This window comes from Poromitra crassiceps (genome assembly GCF_964638095.1).
Source record: "Poromitra crassiceps genome assembly, chromosome: 21".
In the NCBI taxonomy this organism is placed as follows: domain Eukaryota; kingdom Metazoa; phylum Chordata; class Actinopteri; order Beryciformes; family Melamphaidae; genus Poromitra; species Poromitra crassiceps.
In genome coordinates, this window is record NC_139638.1 from 9086815 (window position 1) to 9100073 (window position 13259).

General features: G+C 43.1%; 1 protein-coding gene across 1 annotated transcript; it reads left to right on the plus strand.

The window, feature by feature from the left end:
- Positions 1-835: 835 nt before the first annotated feature.
- On the plus strand, positions 836-11615 carry LOC310795230 (uncharacterized protein; the record flags this gene model as incomplete). The annotated part of the gene is made up of 3 exons (XM_083657292.1): positions 836-2490; positions 5180-6844; positions 9938-11615. 3 exons carry the CDS (start codon positions 836-838, stop codon positions 11613-11615), a joined length of 4998 nt encoding a protein of 1665 aa, XP_083513418.1.
- Between the last annotated feature and the right edge of the window lie 1644 nt (positions 11616-13259).

Below are 13259 nucleotides of genomic sequence, written 5' to 3' on the forward strand. Positions count from 1 at the left end.
TTTTCATTGGGGTGCGTTTGATCCAGCTGGTCTGGTGTGTGTGTGTGCAGCATCAGAGAAGGAAAGAAATAGCAGATATGAGACAGTTAGCAGCCCCATCAGGATTCACAATCATATTTACATGTATACTGTACAAGTGCTTTGCCTGCAACAGTTGAGGACATAAACTTGATGTCCTCAACTGTCATAAAGTCATGTCATAAAGAACCACGTTACTACAGTAAATGCTGAAACGTCACTGAAGAGAGAGAGAGACAGAGACACACACTCAGGCACAGGCACACACACACACACACACCCACACACACACACACACACACACACACACACACACACACACACACACACACACACACACACACACACACACACACACACACACACACACACACACACACACACAGATAAGGACCCTTGGACTTTATACTTTGCTTTGGCAAAATGTTTCCTTCAACTTTCATGCCAATAAAGCCATTGAAATGAAAAAGAGAGAGAGAGAGAGAGAGAGAGAGAGAGAGAGAGAGAGAGAGAGAGAGAGAGAGAGAGAGAAAAGTTTTACTGTTAAATTTTCTACCAGCCACTTACTTTTGGTAGGGTTTGGAACTTTATTTTAAAATTAGGGGGAATAAGAGGAGAGAGATATTGATCCAAAGTTAAACTATTCTTTATCTCTTTGTCATAATCTTCACTTCATGTTATAAACAAGGGCTAAACACACTGTTCCTTTAAAAGCACTCCTCTTCCTGGAACGAAGCAAAGCCTGATAACCTGCATCCCTCCTCCTTCTTCAGTTGAGGGACAGTGAAACTATCTGACACACTCACTGAGAAGTGAAATGGCGCAGCAAGGAATTGAGATGTTCGGGGAAAAGCTCTGCTGTTCGATCTGTCTGGATCTACTGAAGGATCCGGTGGCTATTCCCTGTGGGCACAACTACTGTATGAGCTGTATTAAAAGCTTCTGGGACGAAGAGGATCAGAAGAAAATCCACAGCTGCCCCCAGTGCAGACAGACCTTCACACCGAGGCCTGTCCTGGTGAAGAACACCATGTTAGCAGAGTTGGTGGAGGACCTGAGGAAGACAGGATTCCAAGCTGCTCCTCCTGATCGCTGCTATGCTGGACCAGGAGATGTGGCCTGTGATGTCTGCACTGGGAGAAAGCTGAAAGCCCTCAAGTCCTGTCTGGTGTGTCTGGCCTCTTACTGTGAGCAGCACCTCCAGCCTCACTATGAATCCTCTACCTTTAAGAAACACAGGCTGGTGGAAGCCAACGTGAAGCTTCAGGAGAACATCTGCTCTCGTCACGACGAGGTGATGAAGATGTTCTGCCGTACTGATCAGCAGTGTATCTGTTATCTCTGCTCCGTGGATGAACATAAGGGACACGACACAGTCTCAGCTGCAGCAGAAAGGGCCGAGAGGCAGAAAGAGCTCGGGGTGAATCGGCAGAAAATCCAGAAGAGACTCCAGGGCAGAGAGAAAGACGTGAAGGTGCTTCAACAGGAGGTGAAGGCTATGAATCTCTCTGCTGATAAAGCAGTGATGGACAGTGAGAAGATCTTCACTGAGCTGGTCCGTCTCATTGAGAAGAGAAGCTCTGAGGTGAAGCAGCAGATCAGATCCCAGCAGAAAGAGGAAGTGAGTCGGGCTGAAGAACTCCAGGTGAAGCTGAAACAGGAGATCTCTGAGCTGAGGAGGACAGACGTTGAGCTGGAGCAGCTCTCACACACAGAGGATCACATCCACTTTCTACACCGTTACGGCTCGCTTTCACGTCTAAATGAATCTACAGACTCACCCAGGATCGATACCCGTCCTCTGCGCTACTTTGAGGATGTGACTGCAGCTGTGTCAGAGGTCAGAAAGAAACTACAGGACATTCTGACAGAGGAATGGCCTAAGATCTCACTGACAGTGACTGAAGTGGATGTTTTACTGCCACAACCAGAGCCCAAGACCAGAGCTGACTTCTTACAATATTCATGTCAGATCACACTGGATCCAAACACAGCAAGCACATGGCTGTTATTATCTCAGGGGAACAGAAAAGCAACATGCATGAGTGAAGAACAGTTATATTCTAGTCACCCAGACAGATTCACTTACTGCTGTCAGGTCCTGAGTAGAGAGGGTCTGACTGGACGTTGTTACTGGGAGGTGGAGTGGAACGGGGGGTGGTGTGTTTCAATAGCAGTCTCATATAAAGATATTAGCAGAACAGGGGGTGAAAGTACATTTGGATACAATGACAAGTCTTGGTCATTACAGTATTACAACAATAGTTATCAGTTCATACATAAGAGTATCAAAACTCTCATCTCAGGCCCTCAGGCCTCCAGAGTAGGAGTGTACCTGGATCACAGAGCAGGTATTCTGTCCTTCTACTGCGTCTCTGAAACCATGACTCTCCTCCACAGAGTCCAGACCACATTCACTCAACCTCTTTATGCTGGACTTTGGCTTAATCGTCATGTTGGAGACACTGCTGAGTTGTGTAATCTGAACTAGACAGAGTTATTAAAGCAGCAATGTGTGGTGTTCCTGCACTGCTCTTACAGGAGATCACCTGTCAATCAAACAGTGTGGGCGGGGCTTATATTTGATGTTGCTGCAGTTTGAGTGTCTCTTCTCTCTGTCTGTTCAGTCATGGTGGCTATCACTGCTCATGCTAACGGGCTGTGCATCTTCACTGACCTCACGATTCCATTCGATTACCATTTACCGGTCTTTGATTGGATTCCACGATGCATCATGATCTCAATGCATCTTCAATGTTCTGTATTACTGCACATGGCTACCTTTTCATCAATTATTACAACAAGCAGTGGGGTAAATATGAACTCCCCTTTTATTTAGAAAGTGCTTTACAAATCAGAATGTCAAAAATAAATGTTAAACATAAATGTCTTATCATTCAATTAAATTGTAAACTAAAATAAACTAGAAAAGTGCATTCAGTCAGCAGAGTGTAGCTCTCCGCCAGGCCCCGCTATGCCTAACCATGGCCAAACCGAACCACTTGCCGATAACAAGGAAACATTAAACCGCCACATTGTTGAATTGAGTTTGGTGTACAACCAAGAGTGAACGGCACATATCATGTTTATAGCCTGTCTTACAGTAGCCAAAATAATAAAGATTTAAAAGCTTGTTCAGTTAAGGTTTGAGAAAGGGTTGTAAATAATTTAAAATAAAGCAACAGACTGCAGCCCCACCAAAAATCAATAACTTTATCGTAGGCTATATGATACTATTTAAATGTCCGTTGATATATCCTGGTTTTCATTTGTGCGAAATGCAACGTAGAACTCTTTGCTTTATTATAGCTGAGTAGTTGTTAATAATTGTATTTTGTTCCCTGCTCTTTGTAGAAAAGTGAACTATGTAATCATTATTATTATAATCAATATGGTGAGGATTTGCTTTCCTCCACAGTGCTGACGTACTGTTTAACAGATTGATTGTGTGGATGAAGTGAATATTATGTACATGAAAAGATTGAACCAGAATCTTTCAGGTTTTAGTGAATTGATGTGTGATCAAAGTAAATGTTTGAAAAGATCAATAAAGTTTTTAATTCCAAGAATGAATAAAGTATTTATTCTGTATTAGTTTCAGGAAGTCTAGCAAAGCTGCTATAAATTATGAAACTAATGACATTATAACTGAGTCGATTCTCTCCCTAAAACACAACAAAGTGCAGTCTTCATGTCTGTCTCCTAACTCATCTTGATTGCTTTTTGATGTGTGTGTGTGTGTATATATATATATATATATATATATATATATATACATACTAGGCATCTTGCGCACTCGATCTCATCAGTGTCTTATGACATCACTGATGACATCATCGGTGACTTATGACATCACTGATGACATTTTCAGTGATGTCACAATGTTGATGATGGCACTGATACACACATAATCTTTGCTTCATGACATGTTATAAACAAGGGCTAAACAAACACACACTGCCGCTTTAAAACCATTCCTCTTCCTGGAACGAAGCAAAGCCTGATAACTCCGCCTCCCTGGTCTCAAACACAGCCAGTTCCATTCTGTCCAGATATTTCCTGTTCCCTCCCCTTTCACAGATATGACAAATGCCCAGGTCTGGTTTACATGCTAACATTTTTATTTTGATCGGATTCTGAAAAGGTTTAAACTACCCCTCTGCAACGGGGTTTGCTTTGGGCCTGTTTAATCTGATGGAGGTGTTTATATGGAGCATTTTTAATCTGTTTGGGTTTTTAAACATATTATAATCTGATTATTAGGCTCCATGTAAAAAAACGTGCCTAGTGAATATAAGCCCCCGAGGCTTTTCTAGGCCGGCCCGTTCTGGGTCCAGCAAAAACATGTAGTGTAAACCTGTAGGTTCTTCTCCCACAGTAGACAGACAGACGGCCTGTTTATCTCCACATCCGTCTTGTCTGCTTCTTGTTGGAAAGAGCATCCACGTTCAAAGCTTGCTACGGTGCAGAACACTTTCCATGTTTGCTTCCATTAGTGTGAAACGTTTTCATTGGGGTGCGTTTGATCCAGTCTGGTGTGTGTGTGTGTGCAGCATCAGAGAAGGAAAGAAACAGCAGATATGAGACAGTTAGCAGCCCCATTAGGATTCACAATCATATTTTACATGTATACTGTACAAGTGCTTTTGCCTGCAACAGTTGAGGACATAAACTTGATGTCCTCAACTGTCATAAAGTCATGTCATAAAGAACCACGTTACTACAGTAAATGCTGAAACGTCACTGAAGAGAGACAGAGACACACACACACGCACGCACGCACGCACGCACGCACACACACACACACACACACACACACACACACACACACACACACACACACACACACACACACACACAAATGAAAATAAAAAAGAGAGAGAGAGAATAGTTTTACTGTTAAATTTTCTACCAGCCACTTACTTTTGGTAGGTTTTGGAACTTTATTTTAAAATTAGGGGGAATAAGAGGAGAGAGATATTGATCCAAAGCTCAACTATTCCTAATCTCTTTGTCATAATCTTCACTTCATGTTAGTTAAACACACACTGTTCCTTTAAAAGCACTCCTCTTCCTGGAATGAAGCAAAGCCTGATAACCTGCACCTTCCCCCTTCTTCAGTTGAGGGACAGTGAAACTATCTGACACTCTCACTGAGAAGTGAAATGGCGCAGCAAGAGCTGTTCGGGGAAAAGCTCTGCTGTTCGATCTGTCTGGATCTACTGAAGGATCCGGTGGCTATTCCCTGTGGGCACAGCTACTGTATGAGCTGTATTAAAAGCTTCTGGAACGAAGAGGATCAGAAGAAAATCCACAGCTGCCCCCAGTGCAGACAGACCTTCACACCGAGGCCTGTCCTGGTGAAGAACACCATGTTGGCAGAGTTGGTGGAGGACCTGAGGAAGACAGGATTCCAAGCTGCACCTCCTGACCGCTGCTATGCTGGACCAGGAGATGTGGGCTGTGATGTCTGCACTGGGAGAAAGCTGAAAGCCCTCAAGTCCTGTCTGGTGTGTCTGGCCTCTTACTGTGAGCAGCACCTCCAGCCTCACTATGAATCCTCTACCTTTAAGAAACACAGGCTGGTGGAAGCCACCGTGAAGCTTCAGGAGAACATCTGCTCTCGTCACGATGAGGTGATGAAGATGTTCTGCCGTACTGATCAGCAGTGTATCTGTTATCTCTGCTCCATGGAGGAACATAAGGGACACGACACAGTCTCAGCTGCAGCAGAAAGGACCAACAGGCAGAAAGAGCTCGGGGTGAGTCGGCAACAAATCCAGCAAACACTCCAGGGCAGAGAGAAAGACGTGAAGGTGCTTCAACAGAACCTGAAGGCTATCAATCTCTCTGCTGATAAAGCAGTGATGGACAGTGAGAAGATCTTCACTGAGCTGGTCCATCTCATTGAGAAGAGAAGCTCTGAAGTGAAGGAGCAGATCAGATCCCAGCAGAAAGAGGAAGCGAGTCGGGCCGAAGAACTCCAGGAGAAGCTGAAACAGGAGATTGCTGAGCTGAGGAGGAAAGACGCTGAGCTGGAGCAGCTCTCACACACAGAGGATCACATCCACTTCCTCCACAGTTACCCCTCGCTGTCACGTCTCAGTCAATCTACAGACTCACCCAGGATCGATACCCGTCCTCTGCGCTACTTTGAGGATGTGACTGCAGCTGTGTCAGAGGCCAGAGATAAACTACAGGACATTCTGACAGAGGAACGGCCTAAGATCTCACTGACAGTGACTCAAGTGGATGTTTTACTGCCACAACCAGAGCCCAAGACCAGAGCTGACTTCTTACAATATTCACGTCAGATCACACTGGATCCAAACACAACACACAAACTGCTGTTATTATCTGAGGGGAACAGAAAAGCAACACGCATGAGTGAAGCACAGTTATATTCTAGTCACCAGGACAGATTCACTTACTACTCTCAGGTCCTGAGTAGAGAGGGTCTGACTGGACGTTGTTACTGGGAGGTGGAGTGGAGCGGGAGGTGTGTTTTAATAGCAGTCTCATATAAAGATATTAGCAGAACAGGGCATGAAAGTGGATTTGGATACAATGACAAGTCTTGGGCATTAGAGTGTGGCAGCAGTAGTTGTAACTTCAAACATAAGAGTATCACAACTCTCATCTCAGTTCCTCTCTCCTCCAGAGTAGGAGTGTACCTGGATGACAGAGCAGGTATTCTGTCCTACTACAGCGTCTCTGAAACCATGACTCTCCTCCACAGAGTCCAGAGCACATTTACTCAACCTCTCTATGCTGGACTTTGGCTTTATCATAATGTTGGAGACACAGCTGAGTTGTGTAATCTCAAGTAGACAGAGTTATTAAAGCAGCAATGTGTGGTGTTCCTGCACTGCTCTTACAGTAGATCACCTGTCAATCAAACAGTGTGGGCGGGGCTTAGATTTGATGTTGCTGCAGTTTGAGTGTCTCTTCTCTCTGTCTGTTCAGTCATGGTGGCTATCACTGCTCATGCTAACGGGCTGTGCATCTTCACTGGCCTCACGATTCCATTCGATTACCATTTACTGGTCTTTGATTGGATTCCACGATGCATCATGATGCATCTCAATGCATCCTCAATGTTCTATATTACTGCACATGGCTACCTTTTCATCAATTATTACAACAAGCAGTGGGATAAATATGAACTCCCCTTTTATTTAGAAAGTGCTTTACAAATCAGAATGTCAAAAATAAATGTTAAAGATAAATGTCTTATCATTCAATTCAATTGTAAACTAAAATAAACTAGAAAAGTGCATTCAGTTTTTTCTTGTTTTTGTTTTTTTGCAATTCTCTGGCGGACCACCAGGCAGAGCCCCACGGACAGTTTGGGAACCAATGGTTTAGTTCATTGAATACCTACATGAGTGACAGTCCAGTAACACACAGTGTTTCACATAGGTATAGTGCAAAGCGCCTACACTGTACATGACAAGCAGTTGACTACTCTGTCGCAACTTTATTAACCCATTGATACCTGATGCAGCATTTGCGTGTATATCCCTCATTTGTGTGCGTATCCCTTTAAGACCACGGACCGCGTTAACGCGGTTCGCGGTCTTAAAGGAATACACACACAAATGCTGCGTCAGGGATCAATGGGTTAAGTACAAGTCAAGTCTCCATTTATATAAACAGTTTGCTCATCCAAACAGTGAGTCATGCAATTGTGCGTCAGTGTAAAGTATGTAGACGGGGGGTGGATTTAATTTGTTGTTTTTGCTCCAAGTGAAATGTTTTATGGTCACTCACAGTTGAGTACGTCGCTGGTTGGCTTGGTTCCAGCCTTAAAACTGGTTATGTAAGGATTTTTCTAAATGTCTGTGGAGAAAATAAATGGGTAATTCTAACATCTACTTCCAAGTTGTGTTAAATGATGTCTGTAGGACTAAATGCTCTATACACTGTATTTGGAGCTTAGACATCTGGGCAATCTTTGCCTTTCAACTGATCATTTGCAGGTTAGATATCTCACCATGGCCACCAAGGACATTGTTGCATACTTACAACCCAAAGTTATAAGTTCTAGAGAGGACAACTTATCGTGGGGTGCTTTTTCATAGTTTTTTATATGCTTTGACATGCACTGCCCCTTATTAAGAAAACTACAGTGCACATCTGTAGCATTCTTTGCTGCAAAGTGGATTAATCATAGATTAATGTATGTTATCGAGTAAATGGTAAATGGCCTGCATTTATATAGCACTTTTATCCAAAGTGCTTTACAATCAATAGGTACATTCACCCATTCACCCACCGATGACGGCAGGTTACCACGCAGGGTGCTGGCACACCAACGGGAGCAATTTGGGCTGGAGGAGCCGGGAATCGAACCACTGACTTAGTGCCCAGCCCGTTCTACCTCCTGAGCTACAGAGTACCCTTCTTTTTAGTTAATTCCTTTAAAAGCATGTCATTTTCATGTCAAGCAGCAATGCAAAGTTTTAATGATGACATAACTGGAATGTAATTTGGAATAAGTCTCTTTGTTAATTTGTAGTGCATGTGGGCATTACTCCAGCTGTTTGTTACTTTTTTCTTTTCTTTTTTAACAAACACTTCGAAGGTTATGACAAGAAGATCGAGCTTTGCCCGTATTTGAAAGACTTAAAACATACCAGACTCCCTCATTCTGATAGCTTTCTTACGTATGTTTAACCTTTAATAATTGTATTTTGTTCCCTGCTCCTTGTAGAAAAGTGAACTATGTAATGATTATTATTATAATCAATATGTTGAGGATTTGCTTTCCTCCACAGTGCTGACGTACTGTTTAACAGATTGATTGTGTGGATGAAGTGAATATTATGTACATGGAAAGATTGAACCAGAATCTTTCAGGTTTTAGTGAATTAATGTGTGATCAAAGTGAATGTTTGAAAAGATCAATAAAGTTTTTAATTCCAAGAATGAATAAAGTATTTATTCATCACTGGGTCCAGCAAAAACATGTAGTGTAAACCTGTAGGTTCTTCTCCCACAGTAGACAGACAGACGGCCTGTTTATCTCCACATCCGTCTTGTCTGCTTCTTGTTAGAAAGAGCATCCACGTTCAAAGCTTGCTACGGTGCAGAACGCTTTCCATGTTTGCTTCCATCAGTGTGAAACGTTTTCATTGGGGTGTGTTTGATCCAGCTGGTCTGGTGTGTGTGTGCAGCATCAGAGAAGGAAAGAAACAGCAGATATGAGACAGTTAGCAGCCCCATTAGGATTCACAATCATATTTTACATGTATACTGTACAAGTGCTTTTGCCTGCAACAGTTGAGGACATAAACTTGATGTCCTCAACTGTCATAAAGTCATGTCATAAAGAACCACGTTACTACAGTAAATGCTGAAACGTCACTGAAGAGAGAGAGACAGAGACACACACGCAGGCACGCACGCACACACACACACACACACACACACACACACACACACACACACACACACACACACACACACACACACACACACACACACACACACACACACACACACACACACACACACACACACAGAGATAAAGGACCCTTGGACTTTATACTTTGCTTTGGCAAAATTGTTCCTTCAACTTTCATGCCAATAAAACCATTGAAATGAAAATAAAAAAGAGAGAGAGAGAGAGAATAGTTTTACTGATAAATTTTCTACCAGCCACTTACTTTTGGTAGGTTTTGGAACTTTATTTTAAAATTAGGGGGAATAAGAGGAGAGAGATATTGATCCAAAGTTCAACTATTCTTTATCTCTTTGTCATAATCTTCACTTCATGTTATAAACAAGGGCTAAACACACACTGTTCCTTTAAAAGCACTCCTCTTCCTGGAATGAAGCAAAGTCTGATAACCTGCACCTTCCCCCCTTCTTCAGTTGAGGGACAGTGAAACTATCTGACACACTCACTGAGAAGTGAAATGGCGCAGCAAGGAATTGAGCTGTTCGGGGAAAAGCTCTGCTGTTCGATCTGTCTGGATCTACTGAAGGATCCGGTGGCTATTCCCTGTGGGCACAGCTACTGCATGAGCTGTATTAAAGACTGCTGGGATGAAGAGGATCAGAAGAAAATCCACAGCTGCCCCCAGTGCAGACAGACCTTCACACCGAGGCCTGTCCTGGTGAAGAACACCATGTTGGCAGAGTTGGTGGAGGACCTGAGGAAGACAGGATTCCAAGCTGCTCCTCCTGATCGCTGCTATGCTGGACCAAGAGATGTGGCCTGTGATGTCTGCACTGGGAGAAAGCTGAAAGCCCTCAAGTCCTGTCTGGTGTGTCTGGCCTCTTACTGTGAGCAGCACCTCCAGCCTCACTATGAATCCTCTACCTTTAAGAAACACAGGCTGGTGGAAGCCACCGTGAAGCTTCAGGAGAACATCTGCTCTCGTCATGACGAGGTGATGAAGATGTTCTGCCGTACTGATCAGCAGTGTATCTGTTATCTCTGCTCCGTGGACGAACATAAGGGACACGACACAGTCTCAGCTGCCACAGAAAGGGCCGAGAGGCAGAAAGAGCTCGGGGTGAATCGGCAGAAAATCCAGAAGAGACTCCAGGGCAGAGAGAAAGACGTGAAGGTGCTTCAACAGAACCTGAAGGCTATGAATCTCTCTGCTGATAAAGCAGTGACGGACAGTGAGAAGATCTTCATTGAGCTGGTCCGTCTCATTGAGAAGAGAAGCTCTGAGGTGAAGCAGCAGATCAGATCCCAGCAGAAAGAGGAAGCGAGTCGGGCCGAAGAACTCCAGGAGAAGCTGAAACAGGAAATCTCTGAGCTGAGGAGGACAGATGCTGAGCTGGAGCAGCTCTCACACACAGAGGATCACATCCACTTCCTCCACAGTTACCCCTCGCTGTCACGTCTCAGTCAATCTACAGACTCACCCAGGATCGATACCCGTCCTCTGTGTTACTTTGAGGATGTGACTGCAGCTGTGTCAGAGGTCAGAGATAAACTACAGGACATTCTGACAGAGGAACGGCCTAAGATCTCACTGACAGTGACTCAAGTGGATGTTTTACTGCGACCACCAGCGCCCAAGACCAGAGCTGACTTCTTACAATATTCACGTCAGATCACACTGGATCCAAACACAGCACACACACGGCTGTTATTATCTGAGGAGAACAGAAAAGCAACACACATGAGTGAAGCACAGTTATATTCTAGTCACCCAGACAGATTCACTTACTACCCTCAGGTCCTGAGTAGAGAGGGTTTGACTGGACGTTGTTACTGGGAGGTGAAGTGGAGCGTGCACGGGGGAGTTTCAATAGCAGTCTCATATAAAGATATTAGCAGAACAGGGTATGAAAGTATATTTGGAAACAATGACAAGTCTTGGTTATTACAGTGTGGCAGCAGTAGTTGTCACTTCAGACATAAGAGTATGATAACTCCCATCTCAGTTCCTCTGTCCTCCAGAGTAGGAGTGTACCTGCATCACAGAGCAGGTATTCTGTCCTTCTACAGCGTCTCTGAAACCATGACTCTCCTCCACAGAGTCCAGACCACATTTACTCAGCCTCTCTATGCTGGACTTTGGCTTAGTTATAGTGATGGAGACACTGCTGAGTTGTGTAATCTGAACTAGACAGAGTTATTAAAGCAGCAATGTGTGGTGTTCCTGCACTGCTCTTACAGGAGATCACCTGTCAATCAAACAGTGTGGGCGGGGCTTAGATTTGATGTTGCTGCAGTTTGAGTGTCTCTTCTCTCTGTCTGTTCAGTCATGGTGGCTATCACTGCTCATGCTAACGGGCTGTGCATCTTCACTGGCCTCACGATTCCATTCGATTATCATTTACCGGCCTTTGATTGGATTCCTCGATGCATCTCAATGCATCCTCAATGTTCTATATTACTGCACATGGCTACCTTTTCATCAATTATTACAACAAGCAGTGGGATCAATATGAACTCCCCTTTTATTTAGAAAGTGCTTTACAAATCAGAATGTCAAAAATAAATGTTAAACATAAATGTCTTATCATTCAATTCAATTGTAAACTAAAATAAACTAGAAAAGTGCATTCAGTCAGCAGAGTGTAGCTCTCCGCCAGGCCCCGCTACGCCTAACCATGGCCAAACCGAACCACTTGCCGATAACAAGGAAACATTAAACCGCCACATTCTTTAATTGAGTTTGGTGTACAACCAAGAGTGAACGGCACCTATCATGTTTATAGCCTGTCTTACAGTAGCCAAAATAATAAAGATTTAAAAGCTTGTTCAGTTAAGGTTTGAGAAAGGGTTGGAAATAATTTAAAATAAAGCAACAGACTGCAGCCCCAACAAAAATCAATAACTTTATCGTAGGCTATATGATACTATATTTAAATGTCCGTTGATATATCCTGGTTTTCATTTTTGTGAAATGCAACGTAGAACTCTTTGCTTTATTATAGCTGAGTAGTTGTTAATAATTGTATTTTGTTCCCTGCTCTTTGTAGAAAAGTGAACTATGTAATCATTATTATTATAATCAATATGGTGAGGATTTGCTTTCCTCCACAGTGCTGACGTACTGTTTAACAGATTGATTGTGTGGATGAAGTGAATATTATGTACATGGAAAGATTGAACCAGAATCTTTCAGGTTTTAGTGAATTGATGTGTGATCAAAGTGAATGTTTGAAAAGATCAATAAAGTTTTTAATTCCAAGAATGAATAAAGTATTTATTCTGTATTAGTTTCAGGAAGTCTAGCAAAGCTGCTATAAATTATGAAACTAATGACATTATAACTGAGTCGATTCTCTCCCTAAAACACAACAAAGTGCAGTCTTCATGTCTGTCTCCTAACTCATCTTGATTGCTTTTTGATGTGTGTGTGTGTGTATATATATATATATATATATATATATATATATATATATATATATATATATATATACTAGGCATCTTGCGCACTCGATCTGTAGGCTCGCCTGCTGCGCGACATCGCTACATGTGATTACATGTGTGTGGGTGTGTGTGTGTGCCCCTTAAGTTTAGATCCATCAGTCTTAGGACATCACTGATGAAATCATCGGTGTCTTATGACATCACTGATGACATTATCAGTGATGTCACAATGCTGATGATGGCACTGATACACACATAATCTTTGCTTCATGACATGTTATAAACAAGGGCTAAACAAACACACACTGCCGCTTTAAAACCATTCCTCTTCCTGGAACGAAGCAAAGCCTGATAACTCCGCCTCCCTGGTCTCAAACACAGTCAGTTCCAT